At 46.7% G+C, this 21,047-nt stretch overlaps 1 protein-coding gene across 1 annotated transcript in view; it reads left to right on the forward strand.

Moving 5' to 3' along the window:
• Positions 1-21,047, forward strand: part of MYOM2 (myomesin 2) — an 80,415-nt gene that overhangs the window by 53,214 nt on the left and 6,154 nt on the right. Inside the window, exons 24-32 of the mRNA XM_060001312.1 lie at positions 215-259; positions 817-953; positions 5,073-5,217; positions 5,337-5,396; positions 6,752-6,819; positions 12,639-12,752; positions 12,942-13,029; positions 13,553-13,591; positions 18,076-18,181. Of these exons, the coding sequence (XP_059857295.1) occupies positions 215-259; positions 817-953; positions 5,073-5,217; positions 5,337-5,396; positions 6,752-6,819; positions 12,639-12,752; positions 12,942-13,029; positions 13,553-13,591; positions 18,076-18,181 (802 nt within the window). The remainder of the gene's footprint in view (positions 1-214; positions 260-816; positions 954-5,072; positions 5,218-5,336; positions 5,397-6,751; positions 6,820-12,638; positions 12,753-12,941; positions 13,030-13,552; positions 13,592-18,075; positions 18,182-21,047) is intronic.

Raw genomic sequence — 21,047 nt, forward strand, 5'->3', positions numbered from 1 at the left:
TTTAAACGGTGAGGATCTTAGTTGCAGGCGGTCATTCACTGGAGGGAGTATTCAAAGTTACAGTCATCCCATGTCTCCTTTTAACTCCCAGTTCTAATTTCTTTCACAGCCTCAAATTAAACTTGGTGATGTGATGTCTAATCTCTGCTTTGCTTTTAAGCCAGCTTCTGAACGTACAGGTCAAAACCAGTGATTATATTTCTCTTAATTTTAGAGATGGAACGTTTGGTGACGCTGAGCAATGAGATAAAACATCCCAGTAAGTGAGCCTGGAGCTCAGAGCAGGATTGCGCTGTGGGAAGGCATGTTCGTTACCGCGTGCAGCTCTGGAAGGGACGCTCGGGGGAGAGGATGGCCTCGTTTTGTGCGCCAGCTTTTACACACTTGTCAACAATTCGCTCAAAACAAGTATTAGCTAATATTGTAACGTGTAGCAATTTTCATTGCATGCAGTGTTTTGGATTTCGGGTTGAGCGTGGCTGTTTAATCCAAGTGAGAATTGTATCAAATGGGATCTTCAGTTATTGGATTACATTGAATTCAGAAAGAATATATCCATCTGTGGTCACCGGGCCTATCAGGAAAGCAGACCGTGCACGTGCAAGGCTTCACGGGGCATGGAGGCTTTGAATGCAGCGCCAGGCCAACTAGAGTCTCATTTCTTTGTTTTGGTTTTCATAATCCAGTTCAATACTCCGGGGTTTCACATTCTCCAAAAATTTAATAACGAGGATTGATATTTTCCTATAGTGCACAGCTATTCCTTCTCACAAGGATTCACGCATTATTGACTTGTGGTCTCTTTTCTCCCTGTAGCAATTCCTCTGAAGTCAGAATTAGCTTATGAGATTTTTGATAAGGGCCAGGTCCGCTTCTGGCTGCAGGCTGAGCACTTATCACCCGACGCCAGCTACCGCTTTATCATTAATGACAGAGAAGTCAGTGACAGCGAGGTGAGTTCATGTGTGCGCGGCCTCTGGCTTTGGAGGTGGCCAGGTATTACTTGGGAAGGTCAGTTCCTGAAAGTCGGTATTCTGGGTCTGTCTTCATCCCTTTTCGAGCTGTAGAAGTTGGGGCATAGAAGGCTGACAACATGAATGAGAGGTGGTTGATTCTTGCAATGTACAGAGATCTGGTCTCGGTTAGAGGAGAGATCAGGAGGCCTTTAAATCCAAGCCTGTTGGAATTAAAAAATGAGCAACTACGTTTAGAGACTTGGTGTTATGAAAAGGTTCAGGTTACGTGGGGCGGCGGTTATCCTCGGTGGATCAGTTTATTCACTCTTGATGACAGTTTTGAAGGGGTATATTTTTGCCCTGATGTGAGCAATGCCTCCCTAGGCCCCCCTCCCACTGAGAGCTGCCCATGGAAGGCGTCGGCTGGGAAATTAGTTTCTGCACCTTCCCTGAGCTTTTAGGCTGCCCCCTTGGCCTGAGCAGAGAAGAATGTGTAGGATGCTATGATACAGACACTTTGCCCTTCTTCTACTTTTAATTGTGTAGAATGAAGCTGACAGATATTACAAGATATATTACATTACATTTTTACATTATTACATTATATATTACATTATATTATATATATTATATATAATATATTACTATATAATATATATAATATATTACATTACAAGATATATTACAGATATTTTGCCTGTGGCACATTGTGTCTCCATATATGTCCTCTTGTCTAATTATTACAGCGCAACTGGGAACCCAGTTAAAAGACGACCTGTTTGATGGAGCCTTTCTTTGTTGTTCAGCGGTGCCCTTGGGGTCTCTCACATCCCACCATCTTTACCCCCTCCGCTCTCTTTTCCCTTGATACCCAATGCATCGTGTCTATTTAGCTATCCCACTGAGTCCTCAGTGCCTCAGCGGTGTGTCTGCTGCACGGGTATTAACGGGATGGTTGAGATGTAGGGATTGCTCATGCCAGGTGTGCGGCCCACTCACTCTCCCTCTGAGCTGGGCACCTCATCCCCAGTCTGGCCTCCGTGTCTGATGGGTTTTTAGTAAAGCTTGGTTAGACGAACGTCCCTCGGGCAGAAATCGTGTATGGAGAAAGGTTACGCGAGTTTTCTTATCCAGTCCATCTTCCGCATGAGAGTGATGGCATCCTCGGGGAACTGTACAAATTGGGGAGTTGGCTAATAAGTAGAAAGCATGCGGTTTCCTCCTGGCTGCAAAAAAAGCCCACAGTATGGATACTGTGTATGGAAGAGCATCGCATGATCAAGGTAATTGGAGACATTTTCTCTGAGCAGAGATCATGCTACGGAATGCAATGGAATTTAGTGTAATTGCACTTGATTTGTAGAACATCTTTTGATTAACATCCCTACCTGCTGTGGAGAGCTTGCCTCAAATACGGATGTCTTTGCTACCCGGCTCATCGTTTGGAATACGGCTGTACTATTTCCTTCCTTAATTAGCAATCCACGGGTGACTTTTCCATGTGGAGACTGATGCTGTTTTGTGAAAGTCACATAATAGCCTGTATTTATGGCCCCCATAAAATCATTGAACATCATCTCGCCGCATAACGGCAATCGCTAGAAGCCTGATTCTTTTCTCAAACCTGCCCAGAGCCTGCGGTGCAGAAGCTGAGAAAATGGAGAAGGCTCTGGATTGTTGAGAATCTGGCTGGTGAGCGCGTTTCCTTCTCACTTCTCAGACCTAATTAGAGCAGGTTCCTAGAGGCCTCTACTCATAGATGTTTGATGGGGGCGAGCGTCTTACAGACCCAGAGCAGCACCGTTGTCTGATCAACTTGAAATTTGCTCCCCGTATTCAAAAGCAAATACTCAAAACTGCAAAGAAACTCAAGGACCCCGGCGAGGTACACCTGTTGCAGCCCTCAGACTGCTGTTCCTTGCCCAGCCCCCAAGAACTACCGGAGTCTCCGGGGAGGGAGCAGTGTCCTGCTGACGTAATCAGGAGGCTTCCTGTAATTGGTCCGCCTCCTGAAATGGCCTCTCTCTCAAAATGTAATCTGAGCTCATGTCTTCTCGTTCATTGCTCTCTCTCTCTCACTTTATATACACCAAGTTCCCATCGAGAAAAAAATCTAAGCGATGTTGTACAAGTACACAGTGTATGCTTTACTTACTTGAAACAATATTGGAGTTTCCGATTTCCAGGTGATTTTTGTGTTTCCTGGAAGTCAGGGCCTGTGGGCAGGGGTGAGCTTTATTCACTTAAAACCTGAAAGTCATATTTGATCAAACAGAACCTCAGGCATCACGTTAACCCTTGGGACCTCAGACACTCATCTTCCTTTCCCCGTGGACGGCAGCTTATAGTCTGCAGATAGTTTTTGATTGTCCGCCGTAGCCTAGAAAAATGAGCTGTAAACTTGCCCTCCTGGAGCTTATCCCAGAGTTGAAGAAATACAGCTTCAATCAGAGAATGATATAGAAAAAATACAGAATGGAGAGCGTGTTAAAACGGTACAGCGAGCACCGATTCAGAGAAGGCGGGGGTGTGGAGAGGCTGGAGTAGTTAGGGGAGATTTCAAGAGCAGTGGATTCCTGGGTTCTCCTTCGGAGGAGGAACGCAGAAAATGGGCCCCGGAACAGGTGGGCCCTGCAGCTTACACACGCGAGAGCTAGCAAGGTGGGGGACCGGGGGGCGAGGAGGGTGGGCTGACCAGGGGAGTGGCCACAGGGCATCTTGGAAATACACTTGGATTAAACGGAAGGGGTCAGACAGCAGAGGCGCCGCTTCCAACGTCAGGCAGGAGGGTTTAGAAACGATGCCCGACGCGGAGGGAAACGGGCTTAGGGATGTCGAACAAAGGTGCTATTTTGCTAATATCCATCTTCTCAGCTCTCTTGTGACACTGGCATTTGGAATCCAAAATATAAATGTCACCTGAAAGAGAAAGAAGAGCAATTGTGAAAATAAATACACACGATGTGTCAGAAAAAGGCCGATCCCACGCATTTTCTGCTAGTTACCCGCACATAGGAGTTCTTTGTGATAGTCTCATCAAGGTAAGGGCTGTAGGAGGAGTGCAGGCCCTCGGGGCAAGGCGTGGCCTTTCCTCCCTCTCGTCCTGTTTGTTGGCTGCTGACCACAGGTTACTGGCGATGACTCGCTCATCTCACCCCACAGCCCCACCTTCCTGGGACGGCTCATTACTCAGGCTGGGAAGCCTTTGCGTAAATCCCAGCTGGGCTCCTCTGGAAGGAAGCAGGAATGCCTGCAGGAAAGGTCACCAGCAAAGGTTGTCATGCTTTTGTTCATTCTGGGCGTAGCGTTGGGGGGGTCAAGGCCAGAGGAAGCAGCCCTTCTGTGGTGGTGTGAGTCGTGTTCCTGAGGGGAGCCCCGGTCCCTGTGCTGTCCTTGCCCTGAATGACGACTGCATCGAAGACGAGTCATTCTTTGGATGTGCTCCTTCTGCCTCCCTGACCCCTGCTTGATTGCATTTATCGTATCCAAGGGTGGAATAACAAGACATGGTCCATTCGCAACCACACGTCAGTCTCTGTAGCTCATCACAAGCGATGAGAGCAGAGTCTGAGGGAGACGTGAGCTCTGGACGGGCGGCACCAGGAAAGGGTCCCCATTGGAGGCTGCCCGGATGGGGGATGCAGAGGCTGGGCACCTTCAACCCTGGTGCTGGTGGCGGTGTTGAGTGGGGGCGACCAGTCGTGATGCCCGTGTCCCCAGAGTCCCCGAGACTGAAGCCCTCGCGGCTGTGGAGATGGTTGGTTGTTGCCTGTGGTTTTGTGATCGGACATGGCCAAGGGCGCCCCGTTCTCTTTCCCCCGTGTGCTGAGTTATCTCACATCAGCTGCACATTCCCGAGGAGTGTGCAGAGTTTCTGCTGGGTTCTTCGTGTGTAGGTCACTCCCCACACATCAATGGTCATTCCCCATCGCCGAATGTCCCTCGTTTGCTCTTTGGTTCACCGAGAGGTTCAGTGGCTGTAATTTCTTTTTGTGTGTTTTTTGGGCACCATGATCCCTTAAGATAACAATAGTTGATGCAACTGTTAGGTACCAGTGAGAAAACTGGAGGGAGGAATTTCACGGTGGAATTCTCCCCTTCCTTCTGTGCTCCCAGACACACAGAATCAAGTGTGACAAGTCAACTGGCCTTATCGAGATGGTGATGGATCAGTTTACCATCGAAAACGAAGGCACCTACACTGTGCAGATTCACGACGGAAAAGCCAAAAGTCAGTCTTCTCTGGTTCTCATCGGAGACGGTATGCTGCATGGAAGGTCTTCATGTGTCTGTAAAGGAAAATTCAAAGCGAATTCTTTCAACCAGAGAGAAGCAAATGTATTTCATTTCTGTTTGTTTCCCCTCAAATATTGGATTTAGCATTCAAGGCTGTCCTAGAAGAGGCTGAATTTCAAAGAAAGGAATTTCTCAGGAAACAAGGTAGGTGGTTGGCTGGCTTCCCCACCACTAGCACAAGACAAAGGTTTAGGATTTGAGCATTTGCTTGGAGCAGATCCTACTTAATGCCAAACGACTCTAACTTTGATTTTAAATGATCGAGAAGTCAGACCACTTCTCAGCTGTAGAGATTTGGATTCTCTTCTGGTCTTTGACCTTTCCCTTTATTTCGTCGGTATTTTCTCTTGCCTCTACCTTGAAAAGCCCTGGAATCTATTGTTGAGTGTTGGTATTTTCCTGCAGTCATAAGGAACGGATGTCTCCATTACACGTCCAGATGGAGTCCAGTGATTGTGACAAAAAGGAATAAAGAATGGGGGTGGGTGAGTTCGGGGGATTATTAGGAGAAACGGAGAGAGGGCAGGAGACCCAGTTCCAATAGCCAGGAGTTTGTTATTTTACTTAAAAGTGTGTGAACTTTTCAACTTTTAGATGTTTTCACTTTAATTACAAACAATACTTTTTAAACATACCGTTTTAAAAATGCATATTAGAAATAAATAAATAAGTAAAAAATAAAAATGCATATTAACTAGATACAAAGGAAAATGGATAAATTTGAGAAACTGAACTACAACCCAAGGGTTTATTTGAAAAATGTTTCTTATATGGGATTTCTATAGTTTTTGGAAAGAAGTTAGAATACAGCTTTTAAAATATAAAATGGAGACATTATTTTTATTGTTTTAAGTTATTTTTAGTAGTCAAAAATATTTAGTTTACTCATTTCTACAATATGATTTTTTTCCTACAATATGATTCCTACAACTTTGTAGGATGTATTTATATGGAAGAAATCAATAAATACTTTCTAAAACTGCTTTGTATTTTTGTGTTGAATGTATGATTAGCATATGACTTCTGCATTTATATTAAGTAAAAATGATATTTTTGAAAGATATGTAAATTAAGCTTTGATTTCAAATGCTATATAAATACCATGTGTTGACATACTTGCTAGGTCAAACGGCTTTTTCTTCATCTTACCTCAATTAGTTCTCCTATTTTAACGTTTTTCTATACCATGCTGTTGGATGTTGTTAGACACACGTCTTGAGAAAAAAATATAATATTTCATTATTCTTCCTGCTAAAGAGCAATAGCTATTAGACATCACCGAGAAGGAGAGATCAGACAGCATCACCCAGCTAGAAATAGAGATTTCAGTATCAGTATTGCACACACTGATTGCGGAGCCCTGAAAATTAGTTTTATTAAATTATCTTGGTTTCACACTGAACAGCTACTTTCTTCTGCCCAAAATGCATTTGTATGTGTGTGTGTAAATGTATACATTTTTTTCCTTTATTTAAACTTTTTTCCCTTTTCCCCGCCAGGCCCTCATTTCGCTGAGTTTCTGCACTGGGATGTTACAGAAGATTGTGAAGTCCGGCTGGTCTGTAAGGTGAGGAATCGGTTCTAGCCAGGAGAGAGTGAGACTCCCATTCTCGTGACAGTGGAGACAGTCAGGGAGCAGCTACGTTCAGGTCACACTGGTGGTGAAGCGCAGGGGGTTGGATTAGGGGCGGGTGGTACTCAGACTTTCAGTCTCGTCTGTGGTCTCTGTCAACAGATTACAGGGGCAACGGAACGAAGATTCAAGTAGGTAGTTTATAAAGTATTTATTTAAGATTTCAGTAAGTGAACATATGGGAAAGAATGCTATGGTGAAATGTATCTGGTAATTTCTATGCTGCTCATATGATTTCTTTAGGAAATAAAAGGTATGTTTGGGGAATAAGATGCTCTTAAGTTTTTGTTTGAGCAATTCAGTCATAAAGTAAGCCTGAATCACTACTAACTATAAAAATCTGTATTTTGGGGAACAGACTTTAAGTTAACGAGCCCCTGCTATATGGCTGTCTCTGTAGAAGAAGAGGCTGTGGGGAAAGCTCGATCGTGCATCATTTCTGTTCCCAAGCTACTCATAGACAAGAGAGGAAAACAAGCAGACAAGTCAACAAAGCGGTGAATCCTGAGCTGAGTGCGGGGGGATGACCGAGAAGGATACAGGTCGGCGAGGGTGGTCCTGAGCTGAGTGCGGGGGGATGACTGAGAAGGATACAGGTCGACGAGGGTGGTCCTGAGCTGAGTGCGGGGGGATGACTGAGAAGGATACAGGTCGACGAGGGTGGAAACTGCTCCCACAGGCTGAACTGTGAAACAGCCGCGTGGGAAACTAGGAGCCGCAGCATTAGAGGGTGAATTATGAGTCGGCCGCTGTGGAGAGCAGTATGGCAGCTCCTCAGAAGTAATGGGTGGAATTACGGTACGATCCAGCCTCAGATAGATACGTGTGCACCATGATGGTGGCCGCGCGATTCACAATAACCCAGTGTGGAGGCGGCCCAAGTGCCCATCGATGGATGGATAAACAAATGTGGTAAATTTGAGGACTGTCATTCAGCCTTTTAAAAAGGAAGGAAATCCTGTTACCTGCTGCAACACGGATGACCCTTGGGTGAAATAAGGCAGACCCGAAAGGACAGACCCTGTATGATTCCACTTACGTGAGGTCCCTAGAGCAGTCAAACTCATAGACAGAGAGTAGGATGGAGGGGGCCAGGGGCTGAAGGATGGGGGTAGGGAGTCAGTGTTTAATGGGGACAGAGTATCAGGTTGGGAAGGCGAGAAAGTTCTGGAGGTGGTCGGTGGTGATGGTTACCCAGCAACGTGAATGTGCGTAGTGCCACAGAACTGTACACTTAAAAATGGTGAAGATGGTAAATTTTATGTCATCTGTATTTTACCACAATAAGAAATACATAAGGTTGGTAAGACAGTTGGGGGCTGGACCAGAGGGCATCCAGCAGGGCAGAGGTGGACTCTGGTCTGCAGACGGCGGGGAGCCTGCCTTTGGGGTTTTCAGGAACGTGATGACTCTGGCTGTTTCTTAAGGCCGGAGGGGAGGCTTCCCAAGAGGCTCAATGAGAGATGGGAACTCAGACGAGCATAGTGGTCACGTGCACAGAGTAGGAGATACACTGGAAGACTGTTGGGGAGCTACGTTTCCGGGAGGAGTCGGTGAGAATTGGATGTGAGCGAGGACAGTGTCTTGGACGATCTTAGGTCTCTGTCTTGGAGACCAGGTGGTGCTGTGATACTAACCGGCACTGCAGGGGCAGGACCAAGTCTGAGGATTTTGAGGATAAATTCAGTTTTGCAAGTACTTCGTTGGTTACGCCTGTAGCACAGGCGATATGGTATAACCAGCGCACCGTGAGCCCGGCCCTCACAGCAAACTGAAGCTCTGCTGTGGAGGCTTATGAGGTAGCGGGACACGCGTGGCAGTGAGCACGACGCCGTGGGGCAGGTTTGCTGAAGGGCAGCCTCTGGAGACAGAAAGATAACGGAAACTTGGAGAATTTTGGAAAATATCATGTTGTCAGAGTAGAACAGGAGAGAAGGATTTTTAAGGGAATTACCGAGGGGAAGTCCTCAGAGAAGTGAGAGGAGAAACAAGAAGCGGCTTCATGGAATGAGGAAGGTGAGGAATTCAAGGAGTGAAGACTGCACAGCGGCGTCCTGAGTGAGGCGAGGGCTGATGCGGGGCCTGCCGCCTGTCCGGGTGGGCTGGTGGCCGGGGGCTGGGAGTCCGAACGGCGCTGGCTGATGGGATGGAAGATGGGTGAAGACTGAGCTGAGCCCATCACAGCCTGGGAGTCCCAGCGGGTCGTGGACGTGGGGGTCAAGTCCTTCTCTCCCCGCTGGCTGGATGGGGACATTCAATCATGTTTAGACGCTGAGCGGGAAAGCAGAAGACAAATCAAGGGTGAAGGCCACCTGTCAGGATGGCCATCATCAAAAAGACAAGAAATGACAAATGTTGGCAAAACTGTGGAGGAAAGGGAGCCCTCGTGCACCGTTGGTGGGAATGTAAATCGGTGCGGCCATTGTGGGAAAACAGTACGGAGGTTCTCAAAAGATTAAACATAGAGCTACCAGGGCTTCCCTGGTGGCGCAGTGGTTGAGAGTCCACCTGCCGATGCAGGGGACGCGGGTTCGTGCCCCGGTCCAGGAAGATCCCACATGCCGCGGAGCGGCTGGGCCCGTGAGCTGTGGCCGCTGAGCCTGCGCGTCCGGAGCCTGTGCTCCGCAACGGGAGAGGCCACAACAGCGAGAGGCCTGCGTACCGCAAAAAAAAAAAAAAAAAAAAAAAAAAAAATAGAGCTACCATATGATCCAGCGATCCCACCTCTGGGAGTCCATCTCAAGGAAGTGATGTCACTGTTGTGGAGAGACACCTGCACCACGTGTTCGTAGCAGCATTGCTCACAATGGCCAAGACGTAGACACAACCAAGGGTCTGCTGACGAATGAATGGCTAAAGAAGATGTGACACACACACACACACACACACACACAGGAATATTATTCAGTCATAAAAAAGATGGACATTCTGCCATTTGTAACAATATGGATGGGTCTTGAGGGAAATAAGCTCAGTGAAGTAAGTCAGACAGAGAAAGACAGACACGAGATGATTTCACTTCTATGTGGAATCTAAAAAAAGCCAAACTCATAGAAGCAAAGAGACAAGTGGTGGTTGCTAAGGGGTGGGGGAGATGTTGGTCAAAGGGTACAGACTGCCAGTTATGAAATGAGTAAGTTCTGGGGTCTCATGCCCAGCGTGGCGACTGTAGCTAATCACACTGTATTATATACTTGAAAGTTGCTGAGAGTGACCTTGCGTGTTCTCACCGCTCACACGTACGCAGTGGTAACCATGTGAGGTGAAGGATGTGTTAACTAACCTCATTGTGGGAACCATTTTTGCAATATATACGTGTATCGAGTTGTGTACATTGTACACCTTAAACATACACGGTGGTAAATGTCAATTAAGGCAGCGGCTGTGTTGTAGTCAGTTGACCTTTTTTCTGACGAGGGTGTCCTGAGTACATGCTCACAATGGCGGTGGGACAGATAGGCTCCCCATGTGCTCTGACATGGTGTAGGCCCTCCTGTGAATATTTGATAATATTTTAAGTTCCCTGATCAAAGTGAGTCATAAGTCTTTGAACACAGCTATTGGAGAAACTGAATAACTATTGCTTGAGAGGTGAGTCTTTTGCAATTTAACCCACCTAGCCTGCGTACTCATGTCCCATCACTCCTGGGGTTCCGTGAACCCTTCTTCCACATAGGTTTTTGCCTAATAATACTTTGGCAGGTGGTTATGGTTCTATTTACTTACATAACAAAACACATGGAGAAAAATCAATGTGTGGACGTATTCATATTATAACTTTACAGAAAACCATCTTTTAAAAGAAAAGTTTAAGGCAAGAGAAGCCTCAGTCATGAACGGAAGGAAATCTGGGAGAGAGATTTCTCACACACCTCCAGTAAAGCTTTGGGGAGAGCGCCCTCAGACACTGTGAGAGTCGGGCAGGGCCCCGTGTCTCAGGAGAGATCCTGTGGTGACCTTTTCCTAGATACTTACGTGCATGTGAGGTGCGCGTATTGAAAAAGTGGTAGAGGACTTCCCTGGTGGCGCAGCGATTAGGAATCTGCCTGCCAACGCAGGGGACACAGGTTTGAGCCCTGGTCCGAGAAGATCCTACATGCCGCGGAGCAACTAAGCCTGTGCACCACAACTACTGAAGCCCGCGTGCCACAACTACTGAGCCCGTGCACCACAACTACTGAGCCCGTGAACCACAACTACTGAGCCTGCGTGCCTAGAACCCGTGCTCCACAACAAGAGAAGCCACCACAATGAGAAGCCCATGCACCATAACGAAGAGTAGCCCCCGCTCGCCGCAACTAGAGAAAGCCCTCGCACAGCAACGAAGACCCAACGCAGCCAAAAAGAAAGAGAGAGAGGGAGGGAGGGAGGGAGGGAGGGAGGAAGGAAGGAGGGAAGAAAATAGAAAAAGTGGTAGAGACATTGCAGAGAGTTCAGAGAAGCGACAAATGAGTTATTTGGGGACAGAAGACACCCCCCTCCCCCCCACCCGCACCCCGAGCTACAGGACAAATAAAGTAACTGAGGATATAGGTTTTAGAGAACAGAGGCTGAAGGTCATTGGAAAGGTTTTTATTTAGCACCCAAGGACCGACAGTGTAAATACCTTGGAAAATGAGAGTAAGAGGCAGCAGTGCTGAATTAAGGTGGGGGAGAGTCGGGGATTGGCTTGGCGTGGAAACGGACACAAGGGAGATTTTGAGGTGTTAGGACAAAGGACATCGTCTGCTGGAATTGCTTAGCTTCGCTTCATCCTGACTGTCACCGCGTGGTCCTGGCTTCAGAAGGAAGAGCCTAGCTCCCAGACCTGCGGGAGACAGCCCTGCACTTACTCTGAAACATTTATGGAATTATTCTCCATATCGGGCACGCTGCTGTGCCCCGTGTGCGAGTGCGAGTAGAACATTCCGGAGCCCTGCCGTCTGGGATTGTCCCCCAGGGCTGTCACCAACGACAGCAACTGACGTAGCTGCTACGGGAAGTCTAAAATACGTTGCACTGCTACACTCTTGGAACTAATCACGTGCTCTCAATGTTTGTAATTTGTTTTTTGTCGCTGACATCTCTGTTGTTGAGTCTGTATGGGATGTGAATGCAGAATGGTCCGTGTCACACAATTCAGTGTGATCAGTACATTCCGCTCCAACAGAGCCAGAATTCTTCTTCTTTGTGGGACGTGTAGGTCAGAGCATGTGACTTGAGATCCTTACTCATCTTTGGAATTCTGCAAAGCTGAGTTTCGAGTTCAGCTTATGGCAGAGATTGAATTTCGAGGAATTTTAGTAGCGGGAAAGTCCTCGTGCCCAGTGGGCTCGTTTTGTGTTAAAGTTTCTTTCCCCTGCGTCTGTGTGTCCGCAATGTCATGTTGCCAAAACAGTCACTCAACAGTTTTATAGGCCAATAATGATATTTTATATTATTTATAAATTTAAAATACACTGCTTACATCTTGTCTTTATTATTGACATCTCACATGAACCAAAAAACCTTGCACCGTCTAATTTCATGGGTTAGCACGAAGAAGAATCATTTGTTCTTCCGAATGGAACTATCAGGGCTTAATTATTTTAGAAGCTGAAATTTAGAAATGTATTTGCTATTATTAGAACCGACAGCTTTCCCATGTGCATTTGTCTGAGACTGTCTATAATAAAAATTGATTTTTTTTAGGTCTGTGATTTCAAATCAGAGTAGACTTTTTTCTCATGAGCCACAGCGATTCACATACTCAACGTAAGATTCCTGTCTTGTAGGTTGCAAACACCAAGAAGGAAACCGTTTTCAAATGGCTAAAGGATGATGCTCTGTATGAACCGGAAAAGTTGCCTGATCTGGAGAAGGGGGTCTGTGAGCTGTTCCTACCAAAGGTACATTGTGTTAAAGAAAAGAGATAGAAACAGGATAAGAAAGTTCTCTCAAACCACCTGTGAATTCTGCATTATCTCCCAGTTTGCCTCCTAAATTTCCATGGTTTGCAAAGAGAACGTATCAGCCTGTATTACCTTTTGTATCATGGCGTCAGTTTTATGTACATATGGGATGTGTTTTATTTGCAGTTGTCAAAGAAGGACCATGGTGAATATAAGGCAACCTTGAAAGACGAGAGAGGTCAAGATGTGTCTGTCCTTGAGATAGCTGGCAAAGGTAGAATAAAACCTTCTTCCTTCTACTAAAAGGAAATCCACTTCGCCAGCAGGATGAACTGGGTGATAAAGGCACAGCGTCTGTATCCTTAGTACATATTGTTTCTTTAGCGGGGACACAGGAAGAGAAAATAGATTTGTACTTGAGTTGCATTCAAAGCTGTTTGAGTGTTTTAGAACAAGGTATGATATTACTCTGGGCTTCAATGAAATGCTGTCTTAGTTCACCTTCAAAGAGCCAAGTTCTATCTTGTGACAAATGTATTAAAGTGATCGAAACAGTGATGAAGAGGTTCAATTAAATGTATGGTCGGATTTATGTCGAGCAAAATGTTCCTTGTTTAAAAAGTGAATAGATTAGAAGGATTTATCGCCACACGTGAGCCTTTTATGGGTAACTATTGCCATTTTAATGTTTCATTTTTCAAATGAACATCCTGATTCCCTGTATCAATTTAATTAAACATGAAAATGCTGCTGATAAAATTAGACACCGTAATGGTACGTTTCCTTCTTCCTTTCAGTGTACGAGGATATGATTTTGGCCATGAGTAGAGTCTGTGGTAAGTAAATGCCTTCTAACTTTCAAGTCATTTTGGTGCTAAAATTGCTATTTCCCGAGAAGGGCATTTTCCACAGCTAATGGAACCACAGTGCATCTCCTGTGAACAGGCCCCAGATTCAACGGCGGAACAGTTACCTGACCGCCTCGGTGATGCTTTTTAAGGGGGTTTTCGGCATTATATGCAGAATATGTTTTTCTTAAAAAAAAAAGAGAGAGACAAAACAAACTCAGTTTGGACTCCCTAATTAGCCACTTCTTGTAATTTGCCTTAGGTCAACTCCGATGATGCTTTGTCCATAATTGCTCTCAGCGTCTGCGTTACAAATGCTGAATAGCGATAATGAATTTTGAAGCCTCTGGTTTTATGTCTGGTTTAATACATACTAAACCACTTTTTAGCTTTGCAGATAAATTCTTCCTCTCTATTTACCCTTCCCTGGAAACTGTGAGAACAAAGATGTTGGTTATTAATTTGATAATAATAGCTTAAGGGCTTTCTGCTGATAATAAAATTTTACGGCTGTGGGCTTTCTAGAGGTGACCTAATTGATGTCATCAGATCAGGCAGCTAAGGCCCGGAGCAGTTAGGTGGCTTAACCATGGGGCTCTGGAAGCCGGTCAGGACCAGAAGCTCACATCTCTCCCAGGTCTGAGCTCAGCTGCTGCCCCGTAAGGTTTTTCGGTCATTCTTCTGGAAAACTTCTGACGTTTATTTTTTCATCACTCTCTCAAAATGTCCCCGTAAGGTAGACTGTTCCTCTTTGCTTTTGCTTGTCACGTAGGTGACCACATTTTGAATGAGTTTTACTGCTGATGATTATTAATGGGCCGAATGCCACTCCATGGTGTACACGCCACTTTGCGCAGGTACATGAAGCCACTTGAAAGGCGGCTTCACGCTTATGCTCCATGGGATGACCTTGCATTAAAGCATCATGTGACCTGTAACATTGGTGATGCGAGTGGTCGTGGTGTCTTGAAAAGTGAAGGTACCAGTGAAGGGGACAGAGGTAGCTTCCTATTGTATTCTCGTGATCTTGCGTCCCAGATCCCCGAGCCTGGAAGGACCACGTGCGTCTTACTGAGAGTTAGTGTGGTGGGCAGAGAGAAGGCACGGGACACACGGCATCACGTTTCAGCCTCTGTCCTCCCGAGGAGCCAGGCCCTGGGTCTACTGGACGCTGCGTGTTCAGTGCTGTTGCAGCCGGAAAGGAGCAGAGCAAGCGTTACCCGATCTACGAGGTGGCTGTGTTAGTAGCAAGCGGGGGCTTCTCCGCAGCCCACGTGCGGGCCCCGTTATCCCAGAGCTTACCCGTCTTCCCGGCCGTCCCGCTCAGGCTGCAGTGGGCTCTCCTCGCAGCCTTGAGGTGTCGTGGCCGTCTGGGGTGTCGGTCCGGGTGTGACATCTGTGCTTCCCACGTCCCCTTGCTGCATCCATCAGGGACCTCGGTCACCTCCATCCTCTGTCCTCTGACCTCTGACCTCAGGGAAGCTGTGCCTCTGCCTCTTCTGTGTCTTCTGAGAGCCCTTGGGGGTGCTGACGCCCAAGCACATACTCAGACACGCTCACACGTACACACACCCTCACTTCTCCTCCACCTGCCCCCCGCCCCCCAGGAATATTCTTAATCCTTGAAGACGCCATGATTCCTGCTCGGGTTCCAAGTGGGCTCTTGTCACCTGCAATCAGTGGCTTTTTAGACCTAATGCAGCCCCGAGCTGGTCTAACCGATAGCAGACAGCGCTGAGCGCACCACTCCTGAAACAGCCGGAGTGAAGATGGGTACGCGTCCTCCGTGCTCTGCTGACAGTCACGTGGACGCTGTGACGCGAGTCACGGTCTCGCCACGCGTGTTGGGTGCCTGGCGGCCTCTGCCTATTGAACGAGGGTCCAGCTCCACCCGGGAGAGGCGTTTTGGGTCAAACTCTATAGTTCCACGGAGCAGCGTCAGACGTAATACTGGGTTGTTGTAAGGAGTACTTCTGAATTTTCAAGTAGAGAGCTGTCAGAACAGTGATTTCCTGTTTCCTGGAGCACAGAAACGTTTCCCTATTCGTTTTCTTGGCTTTTAAACCAAATTTCCCTTCACAGCTTGGGGGGTGGGGGGCGCGGTGTGGGGAGATAGTGTTCCCGGAGCTTCTAAGTCCAAACAGCCTCTGGGGTTTGCATGTTGGGAAGCAATCAGTGGCTCTTCTTGGGGACCCCCCCCCAAATTTTGTTCGAATTTCAGGGCCAACTAGAGGCTTTGGATAAACATGGGATCCTCACGTCAGCCTCCCGGGCTTCCTCCTTCCCGACCCTGATCCCACAGAGAGGATCCTGCAGCGGCTTGTGGGTGGCAGAGTGTAGGAGGCTTTCCTGCCGGGTCAGCTAGCAGCCCGCAGAACAGAACTGTTTGTTCTTCGTGTCCCGAAGGTTAAAGGCTGTGCTTGGCTGTGAAGCAAACCTGCTGTTATAGAGAGAGTTAGGGTTCCTCAACCTCTTCATCCTTATAATAAGGAATTTGGACAAGGTGACATCCAAGTTCTCATCCGGATGTAAAGTTCTGTAATTCTCTGGCTGCAAACAAACGCGTTATAAAAATCGATGCCAAAGTTACAGTTCTCTGCGTGGATGATGCTCTGTGTGTATGTGTGAACGTGCACGTGCTTCTGTGTATGTGTGTGCATGCCTTTGACATTCCTCTTCATTTCCATGCTGACTTTTGAGATGGAGAAAGCACAATTGGAGACTCAAAGTCCTTGGTTAGGTTTTCGGCATCTCCATGAACTGTATCTGACAAGACGTGCTGAGGGACTCTTTGTATTTTTGCAGAACCTTGGAAGAGACCCACATTATCTAGATGAGGACTCTGGTCACCGAGAAGTTGTGTGACTTGTCCTGGGTCACTCAGTTAACCACTAGCAGAGTATTCTCATGTCCCTAGATTAGGAGTCCAGCCTTCCTTCTACAGCGCTTCGGAACTCCCCCCTCATCACGAGATGTGTATTCTAAGACGTTACCCACCCAGCTCTTTAACGTTGGCAGTCCTTCAATTTTACAAAAATGTCTAAGGTGTATTTTGCCTAAAGGGGGCCAAGGTTAAACTGTATACCTTGATTTTTAATAGTTATAGAACTCTGAAATGTCTAATCAAATAACTTTCAGAATCAGTTGTGAAACAGAAATACCAATAGCAGAACTTACTTTCGGTGTGGCGACTGTGTAGATTGAATACCTATCTGGTTAAATTTTGTCTAATAAGATATAAATGCCCCTTAAGCCTTCAAAATCAAGGCTCAGTAAGGATGCAGCGGATATAAAATCAGAAAATAGGGATACAGCTTCCTAGCTCACGTTGCCCTGGTCAGCGTCATTCTTGGAAGTCAGGCTCTTGTAATCTGATTACTTAGAACATGCATCCTGCCATCCTTTCCTTCCTGTGGTGGGCGAAGTTAATTATCTGTTGATTTTCTAGCTGAAATGAAACCCATCTGGTTCTGTGGGGTAGCGTTTAATTCTGTGTGCAGGGCTTGATTCTCAGTATTTAGGGAAAATGCCAGGCACCATCCTTGCATTTGAGCTGAGAACTGCTCTCCTGTCTGTCCGTTTCATGGATGGTACCTTTCCCTCCTCCCCGCTTGAGTGGAAAACCCTGTGGGCTCGTGATCATTTACCGACTGCGAGTGTAGTCTGAAAAATGACCCTCGACTTGAAGCTATTTGGCCTCCTTAAGACTGCAACACTTCCGTATTTTTGTGCTCAGGGATGTGCAGCTTGTTACCCTCTGCATCTGGTCAGCCCACTGCCCTCCCCCATGTAGGGAGAAGCAAAGCGGAGGAAGGGGTTTGGAAAAATCATTTTCTGCCTTTCTCTCTGGGCAGGAGTAGAGAGAAAGAGGACGCCAGAGGCCATGGAGGTCGGGCATTCAGCTAGACGGGCTGCAGCCACGGAGCTCCATGAGGGGATTCCCATCCCTACATCATTTACATGGATTTTCCAGAAAGTTCTATAGGGGATTGAGTGCCTAGGGGCTCCATTCCCTTCAGGGGAAAGGTTATTTTAGCAAATGCCAGGAAGAAGGAGTGGGGAGATGCAAGAAGGTGGATGCAATCTTGCAGACAGGGCAGACCCCGTCAGTTTGGAATCTCATCTATATGGGAAGCTTGTGTGTGGTCTAATTTATAAGTTGATTCCTGTGGTAATGACGGGATGGAAGTGGTCAGGGATGTGAGAAGTGCCCTTAGGGAATATTTTCTTGGGGCCATTTGAGTTCCTTGATGCTATTGTCAAAGAGATTTTCAGATAATTTTGGTGTGGCAAAAGCTTATTTAATGAATGAACATGGCCTGGACAAATGGTAAGGATTTGTGGCTGACGGATGTTAGAATATATGCGTGAGGATGCATTTACAGCAGGATGTAACCTGGCCACAGGGCTTGTCCATCCTCACACAGCACAGACGGCTTTCCTCAGATCTGAGTATGTTTTATTTTCTGCAGGAGCCTCTGCTTCTCCACTGAAGATACTTTGCACCGCGGAAGAAATAAGACTTCAGTGTTTCATGAAATATTTCACCGAAGAAATGAAAGTGAACTGGTACCACAAGTAAGTGTCCATGTGCCGTGGACTGTGGCCATGCCATCCATGGGGCGGTGCCCAGGGCTCACGGCTGGGACACGCGTTCATAGCCAAGTCTGCTCAAGACTTTGTAGTTTTGAGAAATGATGACAGCCTTGGGCTCGGGGAGGGACCATCACAGAAACTGGGGGGGCAGGGAGTGGGGGGTGGAGAAGGAGAAAGATAAAGATGTGCCTGAAGGTACTGGAGACAAAGTTCTTCAGGGTTTTGGTTTGGACAAAGGTGGTTTTACTGGTGACACACATTTTGTCTGGAATCCAGCAGAGCTAATGGAAAAATAATATTTGGAAAAGGTGCTCCAGATTTCCAATCTGTTGGTTTCTCACTAGATTGATTAAAGAGAAAAGGACCAAAACAAACTTAATTGTACGTAAAAGAAGAAAGCGAGAGGATGAAACCCTGTACAAACAGCAGGTTTTCTCTGTATTTCATGTCTGCTGCTGGTTGCCTGTCCAGGTGGGCATGTTCGCTACTAAAACATTGGAGACTCTCATTATGGTCACAGCGTGTGGACGAGTGCCTGCCCCCAGCCCCCTGGAGTTTGCCCTTCCGACCATCCCCCCAGGGTTATCTCTAATGCACTCCGTCAAAGGGGGCGGATGGAGCGGGGACCATGGTGTCTGTCTCTAACCTGAGGACATGGGCAACACTTGCAGGCCAAGTTTTCAGTGATGTCCATATACCAAAGTCGTGTGCTCCTCCATGGACTGGAACCTCAGAGTGTCCACGTCGTGCCTTTAGATGTTATTTTCCCTAATTAACATTTCAAGAGGCAAACTTCATGCTTATGACTAATTTACTTGTAAAAGCATTATTGAGGTGAATCTATTCGTGAGTAAACCGAAGTGCTGAATGGATAAATGTCTTGGGATATCTTTTTCCTATTTACATTTTGACGTGCTGTGCTTTTGTCGTAGATGTTAGTTATGATCAGAAGCATAAACTAAGAAGATGTACTGACGTCTTAGTGCATCTGTGTTTGGAATCCTGCGTCTCTGTTTTTGGTAGTTAGTATGGAAATCTGTATCGGGTGCAGTCACTGCAGATCCCATACTAAGGGGTTTGTGGGGAAGTGGCTTTTTCTGGAGGATTCCAACAACAGGAGCTTTGAAGATTGAAACTCTGGTGTAGTTTTGTGATGTAATTGTTGATAAGGATATATTTTTTAAAACCAATGAGTAAATGTCTATTTCTAGCGGAATCAGACCTTCTCCTGGAAAAGGAGAATGAATCACTTCCTTCCCTGGGCTTCTTTGTCATTTACAGCCTATCATCTTTCAGTAAGTTGTGTGCAGCTGTGATAAGGGTCTTATCTTCCCTGGTAAAGGCGTCTGTCCCCTGCAGGGGGCTGCTGCTTCTCCAGCTTTGCCTCCCAGGGCACGGCTCGCTCTGTGCTGGGTGCCGGGCGTGCAGAGTTTAAATACATGCCACATCCCGCGGGAACACGTGCCTGGGCACGCGGGTACCTGTATGTTGTGTTACCGTGTGTTATACACTTCACGCACATGATTTCATTTAACCCTCACAAAAGCCCCATGAGCTTGGTATTAATACTCATATTTTATAGATGTGAAAACTGAGGTTTTGCAAGCGGAAGATAAATCATTCGTTCAAAGTCACGCAGCTAGTAAGTGAAAGACCAGGGATCGAACACTAGTTGGTCTGATTCTGGCCACTACGGTGCCGAGGGCCATCCAGCCGAAAGGAGGGGACTGATTGCAGGCGGACAGACGGACTGAGAGATAAGGGCTCGGATCACACGTCTGCCTCATCAAAAAAGTTGTATCAGAAGAAACCATCCCTAGAGACCAACAGAGCTCGCGGTCGTGTTGCAGATTTCCACGGACTCCTGAGCGTGGTTGTCGCCATGCCTTCTCTTCTCCAAGCAGAATCAACACAAGTATTTCTTCAGTTCTTTAATAAGTAAAATATAACCTTTAGTTATTTTTTACTACTTGACTACTACATAGTATTCAGTGCTACGTTAAACTTTATTTTATAGTTATATTCTATCACTGAAATATAACCTTGGTTATTTTTCACTATTTGACTATTAAGTAAGTTCTTGTGAGGCAATACTTGGAAAAATAGAGAATAATATAACACATTTGTTGAAATAACAATCTGCGGGAACTCCCTGGTGGCACAGCGGTTAAGAATCCATCTGCCAATGCAGGGGACGCAGGTTCGAGCCCTGGTCCAGGAAGATCCCACATGGCCGTGGAGCAGCTGAGCCCGTGCGCCACAGCTACTGAGCCTGCGCTCTAGAGCCCGGGAGCCACAACTCCTGAGCCCGTGTGCCACAACTACTGAAGCCCGCGTGCCACAACTACTGAAGCCCTCGTGCCACAACTACTGAAGCTCACGTGCCTAGAACCTGTGCTCCACAACAAGAGAAGCCACCGCAAGGAGAAGCCTGTGCACCGCAATGAAGAGTAGCCCCCGCTCGCCGCAACTAGAGAAAGCCCGCGTGCAGCAATGAGGACCCAACACAGCCAAAAATAAATAAATTAATTAATTAATTTTTTTAAAAAGAAAGAAATCCAATGTGCTGCTGGATGCAAAATGGCCCACCTAACAGAGTCAGGGACGCCCAAGGGAGACTCGAGCTGTGGACCTGAACATTCTGTGCCAGTGGGTGGCGAGAAATCAATAGAGAATGGTGAGGATTTGGGGAAATGTGGGCGTCAGCAAGGCCGATTGTTCTTTGACGAAATGCTGAGTAAGACATCGAGGGCCACTTAGAAGAAATGCTGAAACCTATCTCAAACGAGTTAGAAGCATACGAAGGGGAACTCAGCAGACATGTCCCTTCGCAAAAGGATTTTGTTCT

Source organism: Delphinus delphis, chromosome 21 (assembly GCF_949987515.2).
Source record: "Delphinus delphis chromosome 21, mDelDel1.2, whole genome shotgun sequence".
Lineage (NCBI taxonomy): Eukaryota > Metazoa > Chordata > Mammalia > Artiodactyla > Delphinidae > Delphinus > Delphinus delphis.